Raw genomic sequence first — 27936 nt, forward strand, 5'->3', positions numbered from 1 at the left:
GCAGGTAGAGGTCTGGGGGCATCGTTTCCATGTCTCTGTGATGCATGCATCAAGCTATCTTTGTGTCGGCAAAGCTTCAATCATTCGTGAGTGCATCATCAGCCGACTTATATAATGCCATCACTCCCCAAATCATCTCCTCAATGAAACCCAACTCCTGCAGCAGTTGATGGAAGAGTCGAGCATGTGGGACAGTGTCAAATGCCTTGTGGAAATCCACAAAGCAACAAAAGATCTTCTTGCCTCTCCACCGCCCCTCCTCGATGATGGCCCTCAATGTGAAGATGTGATCCAATGTTGAGTAGGAGCGTCTTGAAACCTGCTTGCCCCTTTGCTCTCATGCCATGATGTTCCCCATGTGAGCTAGCTTCAACCTCCAAAACTGAACCATATAGCATTGCAAGTGTCATGATAGTGTGGTAGTTGTTGGGGTTCATGTGGTCGCTGGCTTTACGGATCGGCACTATGGTGTTGGTGGCCCGAGAGGGTGGGAAACCATGACAGAGGGCCATATTAAATAGCTTAGCTAGAAGAGGGGCAATGGTGTCACAAGAGTGGGTGATGTGCTCAGATGAAAAGTCCTCATGGTCCCTGGATTTCCCAGGCTGAAGCTTATGGATGGCCTTAGTGACATTTTATTATTTTCAAAGTATCCATAGCTAGCTTGTGCTAGTATTCAAAAAGTATGTGCCAAGAGAGAAAATTCAATTTTTTTTGTGCATTACTATTTTACTAGCATGCAATGTACCCAATACCTAATGAATGAGGCCATACACCATTTCTATTTGTATGAAGTGCATGCCTTTTGCAATAATGGAATGCCTTTTCCCATGTGAGTTGTAAGTACAATGTTTATTGATTCAATGTTTCCCATTTATGATAATGGTGTCGTGTAAATACACACTTTTAATGCTCATTTATTTTTCATGATCTCCCATCATGTCACCATTTATTACCACACAAGATTATCTCATTCTATACTACTTATGGGTGGTTGCAAGTTAAGGGTTCTCACTTTTGGCTTTCACAAGAAACAAAACCAGAAAGTTTGCACCCTAAATGCCTAATCTCACCTAGTTTGCCCCTTAATTAGCCAACAAATATCACTTAGTGGTTCCTTTCCATCGTCTCCATGTAAGGTCCATATAGTCACCTGAGAGAGACCATGGAAAGTCGAATGATCAGTTGCAATGTTCTAGTATCCCCGACTGCAAATAACCTAGCCCTATGTTAATCAATAGCCATGTTAGCTCCGGTCTGCGCATTTAAATCACCTGAGAGAGACCATGGAAAGTCGAATGATCAGTTGCAATGTTCTAGTATCCCCGACTGCAAATAACCTAGCCCTATGTTAATCAATAGCCATGTTAGCTCCGGTCTGGGCATTTAAATCACCTAACAGGAGGATCTCCCCTTGTGTAGAAAATTCCACAATGTCTTCGTATAAGGCCAAGTAAGGGGACTGCCCATCGGTGGGGGAGAACCTGGATTTGTTGGGAGTGAAGTAGCATACAGCTATGTGTACTATATGACCATGACCTCTCCTCAGCCTCAGCCACATTTACATGGATTCCTCATCCTTTCTAACCATTGATAGTATATTTCGGAAGTGTGGCTTGAAGGGGACAGCCACCCCTCACCAGATACAGATAGCTGAGGAAGACATCATTAAGACGGGATGGTATGGTCATTGATGAGTTTCTTGCATAGTTTTTAACATACGTGTATGGTTGCCCAAGCAAACGTTTGCAAACGTATGTTAAATATAAGTATGCTATACATGAAACATATGTGACCCTTTTTTTGGGGGAAAAAAATTTACGGGCCTAAAAAAAAGCCTGTTTTTTTGTGGGAAGTCGTGAGCCTGAAGTCGTGACTTGACATGTGTGCAGTCGGGGACACATGTTTCGACTTAGCCTGTCGCTTCAGCCTTCAACAGCCTGTTTCAACACCGACCCTCCTGTACGGAGCTCCAATTTGGGGGCCCAGTATACATCACAGATCTCAGAGAGGGACAGATGAGGGATGGAGGCAAATGGAGAGACCACTCATTTCATTTCTCTTTCTCTCTTGTCACACCGACCCTCCTGTACGGAGCTCCAATTTGGGGGCCCAGTATACATCACAGATCTCAGAGAGGGACAGATGAGGGATGGAGGCAAATGGAGAGACCACTGATTATGATGATTGCCCGCATGATTCGGAGCAAATCATCAGTACCACATGAGATTGTTCGGACTGAGCTAGGTGCCCCACCAGTAGTAACCGAGGCCCTATTCCAGGCAGTTACCTTTTTACAGTGGCTATGGGAGCTCCCTCAACAGAGGTACTCCCGATTGGCATTGACCTCATCCATACAGTTGGCAGAGGATGGAGATACTCATTGTTGGTACGCTCAGATGAGATCATGGTTTGACCTACATGGTCTGCGGATAGAGCACTACCACCCTTTCAGTACAGTCTAGATTGTCCATTTTTGAATCTCACCCGCTCAAAGCAAAACTGTGTGATCAGGATGGATATCATCAGAGTGGACAGAGAGACAACATGGACTAGCCCCCTTGAGCCCTTGGGCACGAAAATGGCTCATTACAAGAGCCATTTTCTACACCTCTCACCGGATGATTTTATCACCCGCCCGGCATACATGGATGTACACCTATCACATGGGATACGTTGTGCCATTGGACAGATCCGACCTCATCACACCAGCTACGGATTGAGACAGGGCGATATGTGCATTAGATCTTGGATGACTGCATTTGTCAGCTATGCTACCAGGAGGTAGAGACAGAGGAACACTACATTTGCCGATGTACAGACACACACACACACACACACACACACACACACACACACACACATACACAGTGGCCCTCTTGGTCTTCTTGACTCTCGAGTCTTCTCTAAGTTGTACTGGACTTCTAGTTTTGCAAATGTAAATTGTGTGCAAGTTTACTTTCCTTTGTTTTTTATAGACATATTATGACATATGAAATGGATTATAAAGTTCTCGTCTCATTTCTCATTTCTCATTGCCAATAATGTGGTGGAATTATAATTTATTGCCTATAAAATATAATGTAATTAGGGCCACGTATGTTTCAGCTGGAGTGAGCCAAACATACTTGAAACATACTTTCATACTCGTATGCATATGCGTATGCTTGAAGTATGTTAAAAACTATGGTTTCTTGTATTACCTTTTGGGCTCACAAATGCTCTTGCTACTTTTCATCAGCGGATGGTGAATGATCTCTTAAGAGATTATGTAGGGATATTCATGGTGGTGTTTCTAGATGATATCTTGATATACAGTCATACTCTGGAGGAGCACATCGAACATCTCCTGATCGTCTTGAAGATTTTGAGGCGGGTGAAGTTGTATGCAAAGTGTGACTTCTTCAAACGGGAACTCATGTATCTAGGACATCGGACTTCTCGAAATGGGATGAGCATAGATCTTGAGTGGATACAAAAGGCTTTAGATTGACCAATTCCTCATACCGTAAGGCAACTTCAGTCGTTTTTAGGATTCAATGTCTTTCTCAAGAAGTTGGTGAGGGATTATTCACAATTAACACTCTTCGAGGAAGAGGGCATAAGTCCAACAGCCCGATTTCTTGGAATGAGAAGTTCTATATGAGGCTTTTAAGGCTCTCAAGCTTAAGGTCAAGGAAGCACCTGTATTGGCCTTGCTGCCAAATCCTAGCAGACCATTTGTGGTCGAGACAGATGCTAGTGATTTCGCAACAGACGTAGCATTGTTCCAGGATGGTTGACTCGTGGCATTTGAAAGCAAGAAGCTTGACGATACACACATTAAATATGTCACACTCATGCGGTTATACATGCTTTGAAAACTTGGCGACATTATCTTTATGGAACCAAGTTTGCTGTGTTGACCGACCACGAGCCGATTAAGTACAAATGTGATAGATGTGAGTTGAGGGGGAGGAAGGCACAGTGGATTGAGTTGATGCAAGACTTTGATATGGATGAGTTCATGGGGTTGCACATCTTACAGCTAGTTGTTTAGCCTTTTTTTTGTCATTTGTCTGCATCAGTTGAGCCAGTTTGCTTGTTTGTGTTCACATCATATGTTGTTTTGTTTGGGACCTAGAAAGGGGACTATGTTCATATGTTTCTCTCACAAGAGCAAGTAGACAGAAAAATCAATATAAGTAAAAAACAAAGGTTTATGAATATTGCAATCCACTTTTGTCCTTATTAGGCTTGTTCTTTATACAGGAGAGCCTCTCAATTTCATCGAAGTGGCTCTAACTAAAGCTATGCTTGAGTCAATACAGGTAACCGTTAAACTTTGATGTTTTTCTTTTGTGTAAGATATATATTATTTAGTTATAGCACATCCAGCAAGTGTAGACCGTTAAACTTTGATGTTTTTCTTTTGTGTAAGATATATATTATTTAGTTATAGCACATCCAGCAAGTGTAGGCTGATGGGTATCGAACCCAGGTTCTTTCCTTGGGGAGGTGAAACCCTTCACCAGGTTAGAATGCCTGTGGACAAAAGTATGATGTAAACACCACTAATTGTTGGTAAGATGTTCATTTTGATGTGGAATATTCTTTTGGTAATTCTATTATAGGACGTGCTATGGAATGAGCCACCAGTACCTGAACACGAGGCTACAACTGCTCTATTCTATTCTATATCTTCCACCCAGGTACATGTATCCTGTCTTCAATGTTTCTGCTTTGAAGTTGTTGTGATGAGATCATGATTCATGTCCAAACCTTTCTAGATGGGCTGCTTAACTACCTGACATGGGCACATTGCTTATAGGCTGATCTACATTCATGTCCAGTGCTTGGCACTAGACATTGTTTATGGGCTGATCTACATTCATGTCTAGTGCTTGGCACTAGGTCTACTAAGCTGACAGGACATCCGTACAAATGTCAACTTCATGTGGGTTAAAAAACTGGACGAGGTCCTTCATGCACGTGTGATTGCTTGGACTTGCCCAAGCCCACCTTGATGGCAGATGCCTGACATGTCCATGGACTAGGGCTTACAGCCGAGCACTATGCACATCACCAACCCAATATTTGCACTTAATCATGCCCATACGTCCACAAGGCATCAAGTGCGGGTTGCACGTTACATCCCCTCCTGCAGAGCTGTTGATGGGAGTGGAGCTGCTTCTGAGTAACCTGCCAACACCACTGAGTACTCCGAAAATATTCATTGCCACTGTTTCTGCATATATGTTGTAGGCAAAGTTGTGTCTTCTGTACCTTCCTCCATCTGCAACATCTGGTGTCCAACGTGGACGTGTTGTCTTGCTCCTCGTTGGTGCTGGGGAGCTTCCTTCTTCTCTATACCTGCTTGCACACAGCTCCATGATATCATTTGTTTTCGACTATCCCTATACCTTCGCTCCCAAGAGATACCATTTTCACACAACCAATTTGTGGGCCTGCTGATGAATATCCTTAGCTGTGTTCTACCTTGGAAAGAACCTTCATTCTGATACCAATGTCACATGTGGAGTGCATGGATGTTGGTCTTCATGTGCTCTCATCTGTCCTGTGAAGCTCCTGACTTTAAACAAGCCTTAGTTCAGAACTACTTAAAGCAACTATGGCTCTTAGGTGACCTTTGCTCTGCCTCAATCGACACAAAATTAGTTAACTCTGCAATTACTGTGGTGCAAAGTCTTAAGAGAAGAGAAGAGAGGGAGATACACTAGACACTGATTGGTCCCAAAACCCATTAAAGGGCCCCCACCTTTCGGTGTATTTGCTAAGTATGAAGTTGATAGAGTACATTACAGTTTTTTTTTTTGTGAGAAAGACACTTCTATGAAGTAGGAAAGAATCAATACAAAACCATGGCTAGAAGCTGGAAATCTTCATCACAAAGTGTAAGGTAATCGCAGCTAGTCAGGGAGAAAATGCCAAGAGATTCTAGTGGGAGTCAAAAAGAAGAAGATCCCATCATAGTAACATGGAACGCTGTTCCAGAGCCTTGGGAACGAGGGAACGCGTTCCATAACTTGTGTCGTTCCCGTTCCTGTTCCACAAATGTGTATCCTTGGCTTAAGGCATTTTGGGTCTAATTTTTTAGTAAATGAGAATTTTGTATTTTTCTATGATCACATCATATCATATGAGAGTGGTGTATGACCTTGCATCTAAAAGGCTTGGCAATATATGCCCTTGCATCTCCTTAGCTTGCAAATGGTAGCCATATGGTGATGACGTGTCGTTCCCATTTTCTTTTCAGGTTCCCGTTCCCGTTCCCGTTCCCGTTCCAGAACAGACCCCCGTTGCATCTGTCCGTTCCCATTCCATGTGTCTATGGATCCCATGATCCCACTCCCTCATGAAGAAAATGTGCTTTGGTTGCGCTGATCTAGAAGGTCCCTGTATATGGGCCCAAGTGGCCAGAGGGTATGAATAATATCTCCCCAAATGGTACAAATGCAATGAGTGTCATAAATCTTGGTGCCCTTCATGGCCTTGTTACATCTAGCCCTCCATATCTGCCAAGCAGGGATGCTGGCAATAATCTCCTAGGTGGTATCAGGTCTCCCAAGAGATGGTGTGACATGTGATCAAGAATATCCTGATGTGTGCAGCTCTGGGCCATCCCTCTATGGATCATGATGGCGGAGTCACGATCCTTGCCCTCAAAGACAGCCTGTGGTCCAGACTAATGAGTGAGCCACACAATAGAGCTTCTGAATCTGTCCAAGTAGTAATAGTTTAGCATTCCTCATAGTGTAACTGAAGAAAGGCAAACTCTTGAAGGGACTGGTTGCATTAATCCATCCCCACCACTCACCGGGATCCCATGGGAGATGTTTAATGGGAAATCCAGCATAAAGCCATAGGCACCAAGAACCTTGAGTTAGAGACTCAGAGGGAAGACAAGTGCCTCCTTGAGCGACCCATGGGGAGGGTCAATAGACAATTGCCTCCCTGAGCGACCCACAACTCTCACACAGGGTGGAGGATACAGTTCCGGGGATGAAGTCCTCAGTGTCACATCTCATCAATCTCCTTCCAGCCAGGATAGTATAGTTTCCCTCCTAGTCTTGGTGTGGCATGGCTAATTGCTGCAGGGGTACACTTGTCCTAGAAAAAGCACCTAGCCATCAGGTGTGATACTCATCATGGAATGTGACAGTGAGCCACTTATGGGGGATAGCTGTATCAATCTACTCGATCCATCTAGTGCTGGGGTGGATGCATCTTGAAGACTTCGAAGAGTCTTCCAATGCCTAATGTTGGTGCGCATCACTCCCAGCCTGGCCACTGCATATTACTAGAGGCACACAAAGGACGGCCATAATCATTCCACATAATGGGAAGTCTGTTTGCCTCATCCTTTGATATTGGGATCCTTTGTCTCAAGAAGTGTCTCATCTTGCTCCAATCTTGGTGCTCTACAATCTACCTCTGTAACGTATTTAGGGCATTGTACTCTAGGCATCCAGTCTTCACCTCCACGAGGCATACATGTGGAGATATCACAGAGAAAAGTTCTTCCATGGCTCAATCTTGGAAGAAAGCCTCTGACCACTAACTTGCAAAGCAAGGCCCTGCACTAAATATCGGGATTCATAATATTCAGCCCTCCTTCCTGTTGGATGTTAGGGTTTCAGAGAAATAGAGAACACACACACAAAGATGGTACACAACAGCAAGCTCTCAAGAGTGTGAGAGAGAGAGTGATTGCTACACCAAGTAGCTAGAATACAAAGATGTGTGGAGCTAGGGAGTTGACTCCACAATATCATAATACAATAAGTGTGGTGTCCTTTCACATCTTATATCCAAGGGGAAAAACCCAAAGGGAGAAAAGTGCCCTTGGTTAGCCCATGTTCACATGTGGCACTACTTGTAGCATATGTGGCATAACTCATAGCATATATGCCAATAAACCCCCTTTAGTGGCAATGTGAACCTGTACAAGGTCGGTAGCAGATCACTCTTTATAGGAGCCTAAAGCTTTGCAGAAAGCTTCAAACTTCTCTCGAGGCAACGCCTTCGTGAATAGATTTGCAACATTGAACATCGTCCTGTGTAGAGGAGTAAGATAATATGATCTCCCCTGCATGAATCCTCTCTCTGACATAGTGATAATGAATCTCTATGTGCTTAGTGCGTGCATGAAACACTGGGTTTTGTGCCACGGCTATAGCACTTTGACTGTCAGTGAGTATGGTGGTGGGTGTCTGCTGACACTAAAGAGATCAGACATCAATCTCCTTAGCCATACACAATCTACTGTGGCTGTAAAGGTTGCCCTGTACTCAGCCTCACAAGTAGATGTGGCAACAGTGGGCTGCTTTTTACTCATCCATGATATGCATGAATGCCCCAAAAAGAAACAATTCCCACTGGTGTGGATTGTTGACAGTGAGTATGGTGGTGGGTGTTTGCTGACACTCAAGAAGATCAGACATCAATCTCCTCAGCCATATTGTCATGTGCACAGTGTGTAGCTACCGTGTGCTACACGCACACAAGATTAGCTTCAAGGTTTGGGGAAGCTTGGAGCTAGGCAGGCTGATTGGCGAGCTGAGTTAGGGATAGAGTAATGGGCGGGCACTGTTGGGCACTATGACTAACAGGCGGGCAACAATGCCCGCCCGTTAGTCTATCCCTAACTCAGCTCGCCAATCAGCCTGCCTAGCTCCAAGCTTCCCCAAACCTCAAAGCTAGTCTTGTGTGCATGTAGCACACGGTAGATACACACTATGCACATGACACATACACAATCTACTATGGCTGTAAAGGCTGCCCTGTACTCAGCCTCACAAGTAGATGTGGCAACAGTGGGCTGCTTTTTACTCAGCCATGATATGCATGAATGCCCCAAAAAGAAACAATTCTCACTGGTGGACTACCGTGTATCATAGTCACCAACCCAATCTGAATCACTGTATGCATGTAACTACAAGCTGTCCCCCCTGGGATATACCAACGCAAGATCCAGGGAGCCCTGAAGATAGCGGAAGATCCGTTTCACTACTTGCCAATGCTTTGTTCCTGGGCTTTGCATAAATTTGCTACACTGGGAAACCCCAAACTGAGGCAGTCCACTGCTTGGCTGTAAACACTCATATCAAAAGACTCTCCAACATCATACATGCTCAATTTTAGCCTTGGCTCCATCGGAGTAGAGATGGGCTTACAATCTTGAAACCCGAATTTGTGCAACAGCTTTTGAATGTACTTTGATTGGTGCACAAAAATCCCAACATCTGTCTGCACAAGTTAATAATGCAACAATCCCAAATCTGTCATCTCAAATGACGATTGCAATTCAGCTTTGAATGTTGAAATTTTATCCATATCATTTCCAGTTGTTGAAATTTTATCCATATCATTCCCAGTTAGCAACATGTTATCCATATAAAGAATGAGCATAATCAAAGTGCCATGATCCTTTTTCACATAGAGAGTGCTCTTTGTTGGACTATTGCAAAACCCTTGCATGGTCAAATAAGTATGTATCTTCTCATAACAAGCTCGAGGAGCTTATGAAGGTATATACATAAAGTGCTTTTTGAAGCTTGCATACTTTGTTTTCGTGACCATGCATCACAAAACCAATGGACTGATTTACATACACTTCTTCCTGCAAATCCCCATTGAGAAAAGCTGATTTTATGTCCAATTGATGCACTTTCCATCCATGATGGGCAGCCAATGCAACAACACATCTAACTGTGGCCATACGAGAAGTGGGTGCGAAAGTCTCATCATAATCAATGCCTTTTTGCTGGGCATATCTTTTGGCCACTAGCCTTGCCTTGTACCTGTCAATGGTCATTGGTACCATCAGACTTTCTTTTTTACTTGTAAACCCACTTTGTACCAATGGGCTTCTTGCCAGCAGGCAAGTCTACCAAGTCCCAAGTATTGTTTTTATGGATAGAATCCATCTCATTTTACATGGCTTGCATCCAATGCTCATCCTCATGAGCCTCTTCAAATGAATCTGGCTCATCTGCAGCACAAAGTGTACTCATGCAAGCAACGTCTGCGTGTTCTCTTGCATTACGTGAACCAGCCCGTGTCCTGCTACTAAATGGAGCTGAAAGTTTGCTCTCCTGTAAAGTGCGGAGTAGCCAACGAGGCACAACTCTAGCCTCCTCCATTGCTGTCTGCCCTTGCTCCACTGCTTCCTCCACATTTTGAGGTGTAATGAGCTCATTCATGGGCTGATTCGAGCACCCAAATGCTGTCCATTGGGTAAAGTTGATGACTTATCTATAGAGCCATCAATTCCCAACGGGAGAAGTCCTTCAAACATGTTATGTAGGCCCGAAGGTGGCTGTCCAAAAAATTCAGCCAATGGCTGGTCTGAATTTTCAACAAATACAACATCTTTGCTATCCAAAATCCTTTGTGTGGAAGGATTAAAGAGACGGTAGCCTTTACTGCCACTGGTATAACCCACAAATATGCACCTAGTAGCTTTGTCATCAAGCTTACCTCTCAACTACTGAGGTACATGTGCATATGCTATACATCCAAAAACTCTAAAGTGATCAACTTTAGGTTTCCTTTCGTGTGCCAGGCCTCATATGGCGTGATGGTTTTCAATGCTTTGGTAGGGCATCTATTCAACACGTGTAGCACACATTATTGCCTCCATCCAGAATTTGTGAGGCAATCCTTTGCCTTTAACCATGCATCTAGCCATTTCCATCAAAGATCTGTTCTTTCTCTCAGCAACACCATTTTGCTGAGGAGAATGTGGCATCGTGCATTGATGCTTTATGCCTTTTTTTCCCATAAATTCTTTGAAAGCAATGCACATGTATTCCCCCCCTCGATCTAAGCTGTAATTTCCGGACAGCCCTTGTTGATCCATCTTCTTGGAATGCATTTCTATGCATCTTACCCAATATGCACCCTTCACATACATGTTTTGGTGGCAACTCTACATGAGGCATATCTTGTACCATATTATGCCTTTGCAATAGCATCAAACTGCCATAATTCACATGCCCAAACCTGGCATGCCACAATTCTGCCTTATGCATGGCTGGTGTAAGAGTGGTAGCCACATGAGCATCATGCTCTCCTGTCAAACCTGTTAAGCTGATATAACCCATGGTACAATGTGCCGGAAGTGACCAATGCATAGCCACCTTCACGGTCTTTCACTGTGCATCTGTCATCCTCAAAGTTCACTGCATATCCTCTTTTAGCAAAAGAGGAGATGGACAACAAGTTCTTAATTCCTGGCACATACAATACATCTGAAGACATAAGTCTGCACCATTTGCTGTTGTGATGATCACCTCACCAACACTCTGAACTGGATAAGAAGAATTGTTTGCACATGTTACGCGCTTGCCTTCTGGGGCAGCCATAAGCTTCTTAAACAAATCCCTCCGTGAGGTGATGTGCTTAGAAGCACCACTCTCAAAATACCATGTGTCGTGTGTTTCATTGACACTGACAGACATATGCCCCAAAGATGCATCATAACTGCAAGTGATGAAAGTCCACTTATCCTACACAAGATTTACTGATGCATCATCTTTCCCTACAGGTGATGAAGAAGAATCTACAGCCATGTCGCTTTCCTTTTTCTTCTCCTTTGCAAGCCTCTTTCTGCACTCTTTCAAGTAATGACTTGGCTTCTTGCAGTAGTGACATTTGCCCTTCTTTTTAAACTTGCCTGCATTATTTTTAGCCTTTTGTGAAGGCTGTCCCGAATCAGCCTTTGGCTGAAAACTGTGTTTGGCTTTTCCCTTGCCCTTGTCTTGGATAGCAAAAGCCCCATCACCACACATGCTGGAAGATTTGTTCTTTCGATTCTGCTCCTCTTGTAGCAACAAACCAACTAACTCTTCAAACAAGATTGGTTCAGGGGCGATGTGTGGAAATTCAAGTAGGTTTTTGGCAAAGATGATAGTGTCCTGGAAACCAACTCCTTTTCGGAAATGACCTCATCAATGTTGAGCAGCTGCTCCCAAAGATCCTAGATCTTCGTAAGATGATCAGCCATACTATCACCTTCATTCATGTCCAAGTTCTCAAGCTCTTTCTTAAGAAATGTAACCTTGGCCTCATTCTTTGCCTGATACATGCTTTCAAGTACATCCCAAGCTCGCCGCGTGAGGTCCTGCAAGACCGAATATGCGGTATGATTGATCGCTTTACTGACAAAGCAATCAAAGCCATCGCTTGGGCATCTTGAGTATCCCATCTTTTCTGCTCCTGTGACGTAGCAATGGGTATTGCTGCTTGTTGAGCACCACGGCGAGGCGTGCTAGGTGCTATGTCAACAAGGCGTACATCTTCACCTGACACATAACCCCATAATCCTTTGGCCATAAGTAGATTTCGGACCATGAAACTCCATAGGGAGTAATTACTCCCATCCAATTTGTCCTCTTGGGACAAAACCCCAATATATTTCCAGCCATTTGCTCAAATCTCTTCACCAAGAGATATGCAAACACGTGCAACCAAATATGCTGTAAAGAGCACCTGCAGGCAAAATCCAAAATGCACCGGAGTGCAATGCCAGGCAACCACAATGTCCTCTATGCAAATGTTTTGTCCCAAATTTCAGGTTGCAATGCTGAAAATCCCCAAATTTTTGAGCACCAATGGGCTAATTTATGTGTCAATTGCACATAATTGACAAAAGCCCCAAAAATCTGTGTACCAATGAGCTTCGATTTTGCGATTAAGGATGCCACAAATTCGTTGAAAAGTTTGCCTTTCTATAGCTACCCTGCGAGGAATGCCAGACAGCTTGTCTTGGGACAGATTCAGCAAGTCCCTACCCTTAGACCTCATTGGGAGTCCTATGGTATTACCTCTTGACATTCAGAGGAGTTTCTGGCATAGTTGTCGGTACGAAACGAAGGTATGAAAAAACGGTACCGGTACGAAACTTTTAAATTTTGAAAAATAAGCTCGATTGAGGTACGATCCACTTTAAAAAACACTTGAAAAAAAGATATTTGTACACATTTAGAGATGCAAAGTCTAGAGAAGTTGTAATTTGTCATATGACATAAACTAGTACAAAAACTCAAGAGTCATGAACAATGAACACTGAACATGCCATAAATAAGAGTCGTGGCCCACGGCCTACAATAGGAAATATAAAAAAGTGTGTTGTGACACTGACTAGTCACAACACTAAGTACAAAAATGTCTAAAGTCTAGACTCTAGAGACTAGAGTCTAGACTCTAGTCCTCCTCCTCAGAGAAATCACTAAGGGAAGGAATGCCCTCGCTAGAGGTGTTTCCATCATCAGAGGCCAACCCAAAACTGCCCTCGCTAAGGACATTGCCCTCATCATCGTACTCGAGCTCTCTGATGCCTGCAATAGGAGCATCCTCTTCTTCAGCAACAAGTGCTAAAGTGCTCCTCGAAGTCGAGCCGGAGCCACAGCCGGAGCCACACCTCACATATGTAGCCACCGGGGTCGAAGTAGGGCGCCGAACAGTGCATCCGTGAGCTCCTACCTGTGTGCCACCTCTAGCTACGCGACCTCTATGAGTACGGGAAACTCGACGGTCAATCTCCTCTAGCTCCTATAGAGATCAGCATATATGGCCTCCTCATCTAGATCTCGCTCCTTGTGGACACTCTTAAGAGTGTCCACTGTCAACTTGAACTCGTCGACATTCACCTGAAAGCAAAGTTCAAACATTTATAAATTATTAGATTGTAGTCATGGCACATGCATTTATAAATCATTATTAATGAGTTGACCTTTGAACTCTGGATATCTCTACCTGTTTGGAGATCTCCATGTCATGCATCTTCTCCACCATGCCTCATGCTTTTCCTTTCCTCCGGACCTCATTGCCAAAGTAGCAAAGTCTAAAGAGAGAGAGAGCTTGAGAGAGGGAAAGAGAGCTTGAGAAATGAAATGAAATGAAATGTTATATTAACGTCTTCAAAAGGCCATAATGACCTATGAGACCAAAAGTTACATCATGGTGGATCTGATACAATGTCTGGATAAAAAAACCCAGAAAATGAAAAAATAAAGATGATACTACTGGCACCTAAAAAATGAAACTGGAACTGGAAGGTACACTATGGAGGTACCTCCATCTCATAATATGTGCCGCATCGGACACTGGCGGATCTCCTCAATATCCTGTGTGGTCAGCACCCTGACTGGGTGTCTCGCATGCCTCGCAAGAATAATCCGAATCTGCCGCTGCAACATCCGTCTATGCTGGGATGCCCTCCTCCGTGGTCGTGGGCGTCTGGACCACCCAAGCTCAATCGCACGATCAATCAGTGTACCTCTGGTGTGGGCGGTATCCATGTCCTGCTGCTGCTGTGGTCCATCTGGCGCAGTGATGACCGGACTAAAGAAGTCTGTAATGTGCCTCTGAGTCTGGCTCTCTGTGCGCCTAAGCAGGCTATCTCTATGTCTCCGCAGCTCAAGCAAGAACAATCCCAAACACCTCTGGTCCTGGTACCCCATGACTCTGGAAAGTGGTCCAAAACCCTCTCTGAATAAACAGTGGAAACGACCACGTATCTCATAGTATGCAGTACAATGGCATATATAATGCAGCTCTGTCTCTGGCTCCCCATGGCATACTCGGCATATCCTGGCCTCAGCTGGTATACCTCTATATCGGCCAATCTCAATCTCAAGCTGGTGTGAGGATGTGCGAATCTGACCAATAGCACATCGTACTGCATGAGACAAGTGTACATCCATGTAACTGGGTCTGATCACAAAACCATCTGCTGTGAGCTGAAGAAAATGTTCTCTGTAGAAAGCCATCTTCGTGCCCAGCTCCTCAGTCGGCTGTATCCATGTCCTCCTAATGTCCAGCTGAACTAAATCCTGACGGATGAGTCTGGTAATCTCTGTCCGTGTAAGAGTGAGAGAGGGTGCCTCCAGAGAATACTGGAAGGGAGGCAATCTGTCCATGCTAAAACCATGTGCCTGGAACCAAGATGTCATCTGCCCATACCAACAAGCCGTGTCTCCCTGTAAAGCTAACTGTCGGGAGGACTCCAGGGCGAGGCGTGCATATCTGTCTCGGGGGAGATCCCACAAGCCATGTATGTAGGAGACTGATCTCGTAAGAGCCTCAATCACCAGAGGGGCAGCCGCCAGCTCTGCTCGAATAATCTCATGAGGTACCACAGCCTTGGCTCTAATAAGCCTAGCAATCATAGATACCAAAGGCCTCTCCATACCTCTCCACCCGCATGCGCTGTGATGGCCCACTGAAGGTCCCCATATCTGCACTCCATAAAGCATAGCTGATGTCACTAGAGTGTCAAAAAGCCAGAGTTTTGTTCGAGGTTCCTGAAACTGAACCTGCGAACACATCCTCTCCAAACCACCCAGGGCTGCATGTGCTCTAGTCAATCTAGTCTCTGCTGCTCTCCTCATCGAAAACACTGGCCCACTGAATACTACCCCAAGATATGTATATGCATCTGTATACTCCACAACCTCCTGCCCATATGTAAATGTGGAAGCTGATCGCCGAACCCACTGTGGCGTGGTGTTAAACACCATAACCTTGGTTTTGCCAAGGTTGACAGACAATCCACTATCATGTGCAAACTCATGTAAAGCATCCAGATGACGCTGCATACCCTCAGGAGAGTCAGAGATCAACACAATATCATCAGCATATAACAATAGTGGGATCCATGTACCTGCTAGCTGGGCTCCTCTGTCCCCCAATCTCTCAATGTAGTCAGAAGCCTCATCCACATACATACCAAACAGTGAAGGAGATAACGGGCAACCTTGCTTCACTCCTATAGTGGAGTGAACCAAAGTAGAGACCCCCTCTGGGGTGCGTACCTGTCCTGCAACTGATCTGTATAAAGCCATAATTCCCCATATGAGCTCTGTGGGTACCCCCATCTCCTGTAATCGCCTCATCAATCTGGCTCTGGGCACTGTATCAAATGCTTTGCGGAAGTCTACAAAGCTACAATAAATCCGTCGCCCATGCGACCTGCCCTCCTCAATAATGGCCCGGAGAGTCAAGATGTGGTCAAGAGTAGAGAAACCTCTCCTAAACCCTGCCTGTCCCTCTGCTCGAATGCCAACTCTCTCTGCCCATCTACTCAACTGCTGCTCAAGAATGGATGCATACAATCGTGCTAGTGTGTGACCAATCATAATAGTGCGATAATTCCCTGGCTGCATAGGGTCCCCTGACTTGAAGATAGGCACGATGGTGGACCTACTCCAAGTCTCGGGTAAGCCTTCGCACATAGCACGATTGAACATCACTGCTAGAAGCTCTGCCAGCATGTCTCTCGCATGAATAAAGTGCTCAGCAACCAATCCATCGTGATCATATGCTCTCCCAGTCTTCATCCTATCAATGGCCTTCCTTACCATCTCTGCGGTAAAGAAAGTACATGTCTGTGGGCATGGTGCTGGCGGGTCAGGAAAAGGTGTCTGTCCAGGAACTGTATATAGAGATGCTGCATAACTACCCCAGACCTCTGTAGAAGTGATGGCCAAAGCAGGGGAGGACTCATGAAACAGACGCCAAGCCTCCCTCGAATCCTGGCTCAAGAACAGCTGGTATAATTCCTGCTCTAGCTGAGCAAGGAAGGCCCGCTTCTTCCTTCGCACAAGGCGTCGGAAGGCAATACGTGACTGTCGGTAAGTAGTGACTCCCAAAGCAACCTCCCGCTGCAGTCGGGCTCTGGTCTCTCTGCACTCCTCATCATACCAGCTGTTCTGGGGCATACATCTAGAATGCTGTCTCTGTCCAGGCTGAGTATGTGGATATGCCTCTCTCGCTGCATCATGTAAAGTCTCTGTCAGTATATGGGTCAACTCCTCCAAAGGTCTCCCTGGCTCCTCTGTGTACAGACGTCTATAAATCCCATCTGTGTAGACAGCATCAGTCTCTGAGGTAAAAGTATATCGAGTGTGATCTGCCCCTCGTGTCCTCTGAGCTGTGGTAAAGTGAAAAGAGATAGTCAATGTCAACAATGCATGATCCACTACTACCCCAATGGGCCGAGATCCAACTGTGAAGTCCTCAATGCATGAAACAAAGCTGGGCATAGCCATAACATAATCCACTGTGCTAGCACCATGTCTATGTGGAAAGCAAGTAAATCCAGCTGCTGACGGAAACCTCTGCAAGCCATTAAGTATGGCCAACCCATGCGCAGTCCCCATATCTACCAAATATCTCCCATACTCTGTGCACTCCACATCCTGTGAGCTTCTGTCTAATCCCATATCCAGAGTGTCCAACTCTCTCAGCATCTCCTCCGAGGTATCATAAAAGGCTGTCTGGCGGTTGCCCGTCCGGGCATTAAAGTCCCCTAACAGGATGATGTCTCCATCCCTAGAGAACTCCCATATGTCATCATCTAGCACAGAGAAAGGAGACTGCCCTCTAGGTGCTGCATATGTCGATGTACTAGGAGCAAAATAGCATATGGCAATATACAGGAATCTGCCTGTGTCGGCCCTCAGTCTCACCCACATATATCTGGCCTGATCATCTCTCCGAACTATGTGTATAAGCGGTTGCAGCTCCTCCCTGAAAAGAACTGCCACCCCTCCTGATCCTCTACTACTGTGTACCGATCTCGTCCCTACTCTGCAAGCTGTCTCCCATCTGTATCCTGTCACCTGTGGCATCATCTGACCAGGGGCCTGGTGAGTCTCCGAGTAGAAGACTATATCTCTATCTCTAAAGCTGTCCTCAAAGGCACCTACATCAAGTCTGAGGGATCCATTGCAGTTCCAGGCTGCCAGCTTTAATTTGGTCCCATAGGTCTCGCACCGTCATGTAGAGCGTCGCTCCACGATGACCACCCTCCCTTCTCTATAAAATGCTATCTTACCCTTTTCTCTTGCTGCTCTAATCTCTGGCATGACTTCCTTCATATGTGCAAGCTGTGAAAGAGTAAGATCATCACCAAGAAAAATGCCTGTATTCTTTAAAGTGGGTCGTCTCTTCAAGAACTCCTTCTTCGCCTCAATAGAAGGGAAGCGAAGTATGAGAGCTCTTTCCTTTGATGTTTCCCCGTTGCCTCCGCTTTTTTTGCCCACAGATAGAGCCTAGAGGGAGAGGCTAGAGCCTCAGCTCTAGGTACTAGGTAGTAGGCCTTGAGAGAGAGAGAGAGAGAGAGAGAGAGAGAGAGAGAGAGAGAGAGAGAGCTTGAGAGAGCTTCAGAGAGAGAGAGAGAGCTTGGGAGATAGATAGAGCCTTGAGAGAGAGAGAGAGAGAGCTTGAGAGAGCTTGAGAGCTTGGGAGATAGATAGAGCCTTGAGAGAGAGAAATGAAATGATATATTAACGTCTCTAAGAGGCCATAGTGGCCTATGAGACCAAAACTGAGAGTACATCTGAAGTTGGCGTCTCATCAAAGAGAACAACTAAATGAGACTAAAAAGTACAATAAACTGATTGTCCTACAGTTATAAGAACAGAACTATAAGACTCCGAGATGATACTGAGTAGAAAATATTGGAAAATACTGAAAAATGTATATCAGGTAGATCCATGTATACTGATCAGTTGAAGTGTTGCCCTCTCCTTAGATCAAGTATCTCCGCCATGGGGCTGTCTAGAATGGAGAGGTCGTAGAAGCGAGGTAGGCGCCTCCGATGCCGAGCAATAATAGCTTTGATTTGGCGATGGTAAGGATGCCGTGGTCGGGATCCTGGTGGGCGTGGCCGACAAGCACGACATAAGATAACTGCTCTATCAGTGGTGACTCCTTGGGAGCGTGGTCGGTGCCCCGATGGCACAATGGAGGAGGTATTAGGAGGTGTGTGGGCTGGGTTGCTGGTGCTGGTGCCGAAGAAATCTGTCAGGGTCCTCTGTCTAGGTACATCATGGCTCAGCCTCCTGTGTGCCAAGATGGTCTCTTTGTGTCGCCTGAGCTCAAGTAGAAACAATCCCAGGCATCTCGGATCCTCAAACTCCATGACCCTGCGTAACGGCCCAAAACCCTCTCGGAAGAGGCAATGATATCTCCCTTGGATCTCATAATAGCCTGTACATCGGCAAATGTAGTGTTCCTCTGTCTCTGCCTCCTGGTAGCATAGCTGACAAATGCAGTCATCCACGATCTGATGCACATATCGCCCTGTCTCAATCCGCAGTTGGTGTGATGAGGTCGGATCTGTCCAATGGCACAACGTATCCCATGTGATAGGTGTACATCCATGTATGCCGGGCGGGTGATAAAATCATTCGGTGAGAGGTGTTGAAAATGGCTCTTGTAATGAGCCATTTTCGTGCCCAAGGGCTCAAGGGGGCTAGTCCATGTCCTCTCTGTGTCCACTCTGATGATATCCATCCTGATCACGCGGTTTTGCTCTGAGCGGGTGAGATCCAAAAATGGACAATCGAGACTGTACTGAAAGGGTGGTAGTGCCTCTATCCGCAAACCATGTAGGTCAAACCATGATCTCATCTGAGCGTACCAACAATGAGTATCTCCATCCTCTGCCAACTGTATGGATGAGGTCAATGCCAATCAGGAGTACCTCTGTTGAGGGAGCTCCCATAGCCGCTGTAAAAAGGTAACTACCTGGAATAGGGCCTTGATTACTACTGGTGGGGCACCCAGCTCAGCTCGAACAATCTCATGTGGTACTGATGATTTGCTCTGAATCATGCGGGCAATCATCATAATCAGTGGTCTCTCCATTTGCCTCCATCCCTCGTCTGTCCCTCTCTGAGATCTGTGATGTATACTGGGTCCCCAAATTGGAGCTCCGTGTACAGGAGGGTCGGTGTGACAAGCATTTCAAATAGCCACAATTTGGTGCGTGGCTCCTGAAACTGTATGTGTGCACACTGCCTCTCAAGTGCCCCTAAGGCTGCATGCCCTCGAGCTAATCTAGCTGCTGCTGCTGCCTCCTTCAGGGAGAAACGCGGTCCTGTGAAAGTAACTCCCAAGTAGACATATGACTTGACGTACTCTACCGGCTCCCCTCGGAAAGTGAATGAGGCTCTGATCTCGTTACCCATGCCTGTGTGGTGTTAAACACCATAACCTTGGTTTTCCCAAGGTACACTGTCAGATCTCTATCCGCACAGAAAGCGTGTAATGCATGCAGGTGTTTCTGTAATCCCTCCGGAGAGTCTGAGATTAGAACAATATCATCAGCATATAACAAGATGGGTATCAACACCCCTGCCAGGCATGCCTCTGGGCCTCCCAATCTGTCTACATAATCAGAGACCGCATCAATGTATAGTCCAAAGAGGGTGGGCGATAGTGGGCATCCCTGCTTCACCCCTATCGTGCTGGTCACCCTATCAGATAGTCCGCCTGGAGCTCGGACTCTGCCTGTCATAGACTCATACAAAGCATATATCCCCCACTGCATATCCTCGGGTACCTCAAGGTCATGCAATCTGTGCATGAGACTCATACAAAGCATATATCCCCCACTGCATATCCTCGGGTACCTCAATGTCATGCAATCTGTGCATAAGCCTGACACGTTGTACGGTATCGAAGGCTTTGCAGAAGTCCACAAAGCAGCAGTATATCCTTCTCTTCTGTGCCTTGCCCTCTTCAATAAGTGCGCGAAGTGTCAATATGTGATCCAAGGTAGTAAATCCTTGCCTGAAGCTAGCCTATCCATGTGCTCGATGACCATGCCTCTTTGCCCATCGGCTCAGCTCCGACTCCAATATAGAGCCATATAATTTGGCCAAGTAATGACCAATCATGATCGTCCTGTAGTTGCCTGGTACCATGGGGTCCCCACTCTTAAAGAGTGGTACAATGATATGCTCTGTCCAGCTTGTCGGGAAACCCTCACAAATGGCACGATTAAACACATGTACGATGAGCGGAGCCAAAGTGTCTCGTGCATATGAGAAGTGCTCTCCAACTAGACCATCATGATCTTGTGCCTTTCCATTCTTGTCTATCGCATCTAGCACCATCCGCATAGTAAAAAAGGTGCTGCTAGCCGGTCTAGCTCCCAGTGGAGGGGGGGTGGGGGGCTGTCCTGGTGCATCATATAGCTCTCTAGCATAAGTATGCCATGCCTCAGGTGCAGTAATCGGAGTACCAGGCTGTCTCTCCTGAAACATCTTCCATACCCTCTTGGTGTCCTTCGCCAGGAAGAGTTGGTAGATCTCCTCCTCTAGCTTAGCCAGATAGGCTCGTTTCTTCCTCCACCCAAGGCGCCGAAAGATCATCCTAGCCTATCTATGCGTGTGAGACCCAATGGCAATCTCACGATGTAGCTGTGCTCGTGTCTCACGACACTCATCATCATACCAACTGTTCTGTGGGACAGTGCTGCGGGGGTGGGTGGAAGGGATAATACCGCAGGGAAACGCATATGAGGCGGATGCATGTAGTACACCTGCCAATCCTCTCGTGATCTCGTCCAGAGGGCTATGCGGGTCTAAAGCGAACAAGCCATCAGATACTGCATCTCGATAAACCCCAACTGTCTCACATGTAAACTGATATCTCGGGTAGATAGAGCCTTGATGAGAGAGAGAGAGAGAGAGAGCTTGAGAGCTCTTATACAAGGGCCAAGCCTCAAGACTCTAGAGACTAGCATGGAGGTGAAAGCCTAGGCCCTAAAGGGATCCAAGGGCCAAGGCCATGTGGCCCATCATCCATGGCACACGAAAAAACGGCTACAACAAACGGGAGACACGTGCGGAAAAACGGGCAAAAAAAAACGATCAGAAACGGGCAAAAAAAAAACAATAAAAAACGGGCAAAACAAATTGGTAAAAAATGGGCGGTTTTTTTCAGGACCGTTTCGCTGACGTACGGTACGGCGGTACGGCCGTTTTGCTGGACCGAAACGTCCGCCGGCGTCAAATCCGTTTCGGAAAAGTTTCGCACCGTCCCGTACTTTTCGTGCCTGTGCTCTGCAGTACGCGTCCTGCAGACAACTATGGTTTTTGGCGGAGGCTGTGGCACTCTTACAGGAAGGCACAAATCTCTTCATTCTTTTGGATTTCACTACATGGTGGACTACCAGTGGAGATCAGTTGTTGGTGTTAGCCCAACTTGCCCGAGATGCGCAGGAGCTTCAGAGAGAGTTTATCACTACCTATGGGAATGTAGGGAAGCACAGAGGATTTGGACCGTGATAGCACACCTATTTGGCAGGTTTAGTAAGGATGTGTCACGTGCATCCCGCACTTGGATGCCACGTAGACATATCTGTACAAAAGGTGCAGGACCTAGGATGGTAAGGTGGTCCCATGTGAGCCCAGTCCGGGATGAGTCAGCCAGGGTTCCATCCCAGTCATCCGAGGTCAGGTATAATTGTCCTGCACATGAAACAGTGCGAGTCCGCATTGTGAGTCTCCCTCTGGAATGATGTCAATGATTTTGTGTATCTGGTATGGTACTGGATGCCAGATCATTGTGTAGATAGTTAGGGTTTGCATAAAGGAAAGGGGCCAGCCCATAGGGCTACCCCAAGTACTTGTGTGGGCATGGGGACAGTGTAAAACCACCCCCATGAAGGCCAGGAAGGTCCTGGCTGTACCCACCAGCTAGGGGTAGGCCATGGAGGGCTGTAGGACAGCCCTAGGGGCATGCCAGGGGCAGCCAATAGGTCAACCAGCCTTGTGATGGCTGTAGGGCAAGTATGGGGCAGCCTATACAGGCTGCCCAGCCTCCAGAACAGCAGGCGCCTAAGTGCCCAGCCCCTATCTCCCATGCACATAAATGCCCAGCCATGGATTAAGTCATGCGCAGCATTTAATATAATTTAATGCTGTAATATTCAGTCGTGGAGCCATTCTGGGACAGCCGACTGGTCACCGTGGAGTACTATACCAAGGCCCACAATCCATTCTTTCATCTCATATTTCACCAAGAGCTAAAGCTGCTGATCAAAGGGCCAGGACAGCCAAGGATAAGCTAACGTAGAAGGGGTGGGGTGAAGGATTGCAAGTCAAGGGCAGAGTTATCTCAGCCAAGAAAGGTCAAGTTTTCTGTATTTTCTTTTCAGATTTGCATCATTCTAATAAAGCAAATACACTATTCGTGGTGGGGGCCCTACAGAGGGTATTTGGGACCCAATACTGTGTCCGTTTCTCCCCCTCTCTCTCTCTATTTTTCTGCACATCTACATTCAGACTATCAAGAGTAGATTCCCGATGTCTTGAATAGATTATATTCTCGAGAGATTGAATGGAGCGAAGATGTTCTCGAAACTCGATTTAAAGAGTGGGTACCACCAGGTGAGGATTGTGGAGGGGGATAGCCTTCCGTAAGGAGCGGGCCCACTATGAATTTGTGGTCATGCCATTTGGCTTGACGAACGCCCCAGCTACATTGAACCGCATGATGATGCGTGTTTTCTGGGATTTAATTGGAAAGTGTGTTCATATTTTTGGACGACATACTGGTATTTTCAGCTACGGTTGAGCAGCATGACATTGATGGTCAATTGGGAAGTACCTTAGACAGCATATGACATCAGATCCTTTGTGGGTATATGCCAGGCATACGCCACCCACATAGACAAGTTTTCTGACCTCTCGGCGGATCTCACCGATCTGCTAAAGGGTGTGAAGACACGAAGGCAACGGATTCGTATGACTCCACGAGCGTTGGAGGCATTCAAGAATTTCCAGGTGGCTTTATCAGAAGCGCCTTGTTTAGCACTTGCCTCGTGGGACGAGCCATTTCAGGTGATCACCGATGCGAGTAACATCGCAATTGGCGGTGTGTTACAACAGAATGGTCATCCAGTAGCTTACATGTCTTGTAAGTTACTGCCCGCAGAGAAAAATTACTCAATCTACGATCGTGAACTCCTTGCAGTTATACAAGCCTTGAAACATTGAAAACATTTTCTTTATGGCCGTGACTTTGAGGTTCGCACTGACCATCAGGCATTACACTGGATTCAGACAATGCCAAGTGCACAGTGGAGTGATCGACAACACCGCTGGAGCCAGATATTCCAGCAATTCGGTGGTATGATTGAGTACCTTCCAGGAAAGGCCAATCCAGTGGCCAATGCTTTGAGCAGGAAGGGACAAGTGACTTCGATTCAGACTACTAGACTCGACCTTGTTGGTACAGGACTAGATGACATGAAACACACGTGCGCGGATTCCGAGTAATTCGGTACATAGTGGGAACAGGCATTGGATGCCACAGGACCATGCTACTTTCTGATACGCGATGGTTGGCTTTTCTACAAAGGCTGACTGTGTGTCATGAAGTCGTTCAAGGCAACTCTTCTCCATGATGCCCATGACGCCATTACTGGTGGTCATAGGGGCATGAATTCGACTATGGAGAAATTGGAACGACAATATTATCGGCCAAAGATGAGGCGAGATGTGTTTACATATGTAAAATGCTGTGATATTTGTCAAAAGGTGAAAGCTCCTCGTGAAAAGAAGATAGGGTTATTATAGCCCTTGCCAATTCCTGAGGGTCCTTTTCAAGATATTTCAATGGACTGTCACGAATCTGCCTCCCAGTCCGAGTAAGCGTAATACTCAGTGCTTCACTATTGTTGATAGATTTAGCAAAATTTGTTATGCTTATTCCTTGCAAGGCCAATGTGACTGCCGAGGATGTTGCTTAGTTGTTCATTCGGCATTGGTACCTGATTGACGGGATTCCTAGGACCATAGTGTCAGACCGAGATGCCAAGTTTACTAGTCATTTTTGGAGGGCATTGTTTGATAACTTTGGTATTAAATTGAATTTTTCCAGTGCATTCCACCCACAGACGGATGGCCAGACAGAGATATACAACTAGTTGGCCTTTGATGTGCTGGAGTGTTATGTCCACGATTAGCAAGTTAAGTGGGAATCATATTTGCCTTTAGTTCAAGCTGTTTTGAATGATTCTTTTTATTCAGCTATTGGTAGGACTCCATATAAGGCAGCGTTTGGAAGACCTTTCCAGTTGTTTCTGACCAGGACCTCGTCTTCAGTACCCGAAGCGAACAGAGTGACGGAGTCTTACCAGGAGATTTTAGAGTCAGTAAAAGACAAGTTGGCTAAAGCGCAAGAGGCCTACACTCGACAGGCCAATAAAGACCGAAGGGATATGAAGTTTTTGGAAGGGGATTGGGTTTATCTTCGGATTATGAAGCAAAGGTTGAAGCACGTGGGCAAGCGATGCTCAAAGTTGTCTTTCAGGAGCTTCGGATCTTTTCCCATCCAGAAAAAGATTAATGAGGTTTCCATGCAGTTGAAGCTACCTCCGAGTTGGACCATGCACGATGTGTTTCACGTCAGTTGGTTAAAGCCATATACGGGTCCGATCCCTTCAGAAGTTAAAGACGAGGCGGAACCAGATATTGTTGATGAAGCTGAAGTTATGGTTCGAGAACAGATCCTTTTGCACTGTTTCAAGCATGGCTCAGGCCGAAGACACAGACGGTTCCTCACGAAGTTTCGGGACCAAGGGACCCACGAAGCGGTATGGCTTGACAAAGAGTTTTTCGAGGACTATCCAGCGTTATTGACGGATTATTTGGAGGCTATGCAACTTGCGTCAAGTTAAGCAGAAGGGGATGTCACGTGCATCCCACACTTGGATGCCACGTAGACATATCTGTATAGAAGGTGCAGGACCTAGGATGGTAAACTAGTGCCATGTGAGCCCAGTCCGGGACGAGTCAACCAGGGTTCCGTTCTAGTTTTCCGAGGTCAGGTGTGCATTGTTCTACACATGAGTCCAAGGTCAGGTGTGCATTGTCCTGCACATGAAATAGTGCTAGTCTGCGCTGTGAGTCTCCCTCTGGAATGATGTCAATGATTCTGTGTATCTGGTATGGTACTGGATGCCAGATCATTGTGTAGATAGTTAGGGTTTGCATAAAGGAAAAGGGCCAGCCCATAGGGCTACCCCAAGTACTTGTGTGGGCATGGGGACAATGTAAAACCACCCCCATGAGGGCCAGGAAGGTCCTGGCGTACCCACCAGCCATGGGTAGGCCATGGAGGGCTGTAGGACAGCCCTAGGGGCATGCCAGGAGCAGCCGACAGGTCAACCAGCCTTGTGATGGCTGTAGGGCAAGTCCCATACAGGCTGCCCAGCCTCCAGAACAGCAGGCGCCTAAGTGCCCAGCCCCTATCTCCCATGCGCATAAATGCCCAGCCATGGATTAAGTCATGCGCAACATTTAATATAATTTAATGCTGTAATATTCAGTCGTGGAGCCATTCTGGGGCAGCCGACTGCATTAAAGGCAGCCGACTGGTCATCCTGGAGTACTATAAATACCAAGGCCCACAATCCATTTTTTCATCTCATATTTCACCAAGAGCTAAAGCTGCTGATCAAAGGGCCAGGACAGCCAAGGATAAGCTAACGCAGAAGGGGTGAAGGATTGCAGGTCAAGGGCAGAGTTATCTCAACCAAGAAAGGTCAAGTTTTCTGTATTTTCTTTTCAGATTTGCATCATTCTAATAAAGCAATTACACCATTCGTGGTGGGGGCCCTACAGAGGGTATTCGGGACCCAATACTGTGTCCGCTTCTCCCTCTATCTCTCTCTATTTTTCTGCACATCTACATTCAGTTTTGTGCGTTAATTTTCGTCGCCGACAAGTGTGCTGATTTCTGAGCATTGAAGTTACCGATCTCCCCCGAAGCTTCCGCATGTTACAGGATCCCTACATATCTTTTGGTGCTATCATTTGGTTGACTTAGTCGGGCCCCCAAGTTGGGTACGAGAGGGGGACAATAGGAGTCACATCATTTTGATAAGGCAAGGAGTTGCTCAGCGGGGTTGCCTTCAGGATACGCCCCGCCGGCAAATCCAGGATTTGCCAGATTCAGCCCCGATGGCACAGAGATTGGACAGTGCATGGGAGATTATTGCTAGTATTACAGCCTGGCACATCTATAAGGCTAGATGCACTAAGGCCAAAATATTGTAGAGGGCACTATTGTCTTGGACACACAGTGCCTTTGCAGGATTTGGAGTGATATTATCCATACCCTTATGGAAACTTGGGCCAGAATCTAGGGATCTTCAAGGGCTGCAGAGAGAATGCGCGGCCAGTTTATGAGAGAGTGGGATCATGGTATATTCTTCATTTCCACTCATATGGGACCTTGTTGGCAACACACGACACCCGATTGGTTGAGATCTCCACCTAGTTTGGTTTGAAATCTCCCTTTTGTATATTTTTTCATACTTACTAGAAGTCTCTTCTCCGAAAAGAAAAAAAAAACATAACAGATGTCCTGAGCCAGGTGCTAGAAATAGATGTGGCACACCTGTGGCGTGCTTGAGATTACAAGTCACTAGAGGTATTAAGTGCTATAATTGTCTAATCCTTATGGTGCAAAAAATTAAATAGTTGGTTTATTAATTACATGTAAAGTTTTTTCCCTCTTTGGTTCAAATTAATGTATATTTGAAGACACTGTACCCCATCGTAAAAACCTTCAGACGCTCAGCCAGGTCTTGCAGGGATCAATTTGGGAAAGTTTCTCATCAAGCGTGTAGTCAGACTACTACAACAAGAGATGCCAGGAATACAGGTGAAGATTTTTTTGTTTTGTCTCTTATGAATGCTGTGTTATAGGCTATTAGTGTGTGTCACTCTAGTTAGGAGGAACTTGTATTTTCTTTTCATGGACTAGGATGACCTCTAATTGAAAATTGCATGTGTTTATTACAGACTTTTGCAACCCTCAGTCCAATCCCTGGCTTCATGGCATGGCTTTTGCCTAAACTAGCAGCACAAGCTCATTTTGATTCGTCTTGCACTGTACTAGATGAGGGAGATGGTGGGTATGCAAGCACGTTCAAAGAAGACATGCTCTATCCATGGGAAGAGAAGTCGCTGTTGGCAGCATCTGGGTAAGGGTTAAATACTCCACACATTAATGTCCTTGACGTTATTTGCTTGCTTTTTTCTTAATTTATGCAAAAATAAATAAAAATTCTCTGGAGTAGAAGGGAAAAGCCGTTTTGGTGTTTGTGTGTCTGTGTGT

General features: G+C 46.0%; 1 protein-coding gene across 5 annotated transcripts in view; it reads left to right on the top strand.

Annotated features, from left to right (window-relative positions):
* LOC147627453 (malonyl-CoA decarboxylase family protein) overlaps nt 1–27936 on the top strand; it is a 110708-nt gene that overhangs the window by 64525 nt on the left and 18247 nt on the right. For all 5 annotated transcript variants that reach the window (XR_015268238.1, XM_086814348.1, XM_086814347.1 and 2 more), the window contains exons 8-11: nt 4252–4310; nt 4614–4691; nt 27397–27480; nt 27621–27802. Coding sequence is in view for 4 of the 5 variants with exons in the window: in XM_086814348.1 (XP_086670474.1) it covers nt 4252–4310; nt 4614–4691; nt 27397–27480; nt 27621–27802 (403 nt within the window). In the remaining variant the exon portion in view is untranslated. The remainder of the gene's footprint in view (nt 1–4251; nt 4311–4613; nt 4692–27396; nt 27481–27620; nt 27803–27936) is intronic.

This window comes from Cibotium barometz, chromosome 20, assembly GCF_041138505.1.
Source record: "Cibotium barometz isolate CiBa-2024 chromosome 20, ASM4113850v1, whole genome shotgun sequence".
Lineage (NCBI taxonomy): Eukaryota > Viridiplantae > Streptophyta > Polypodiopsida > Cyatheales > Cibotiaceae > Cibotium > Cibotium barometz.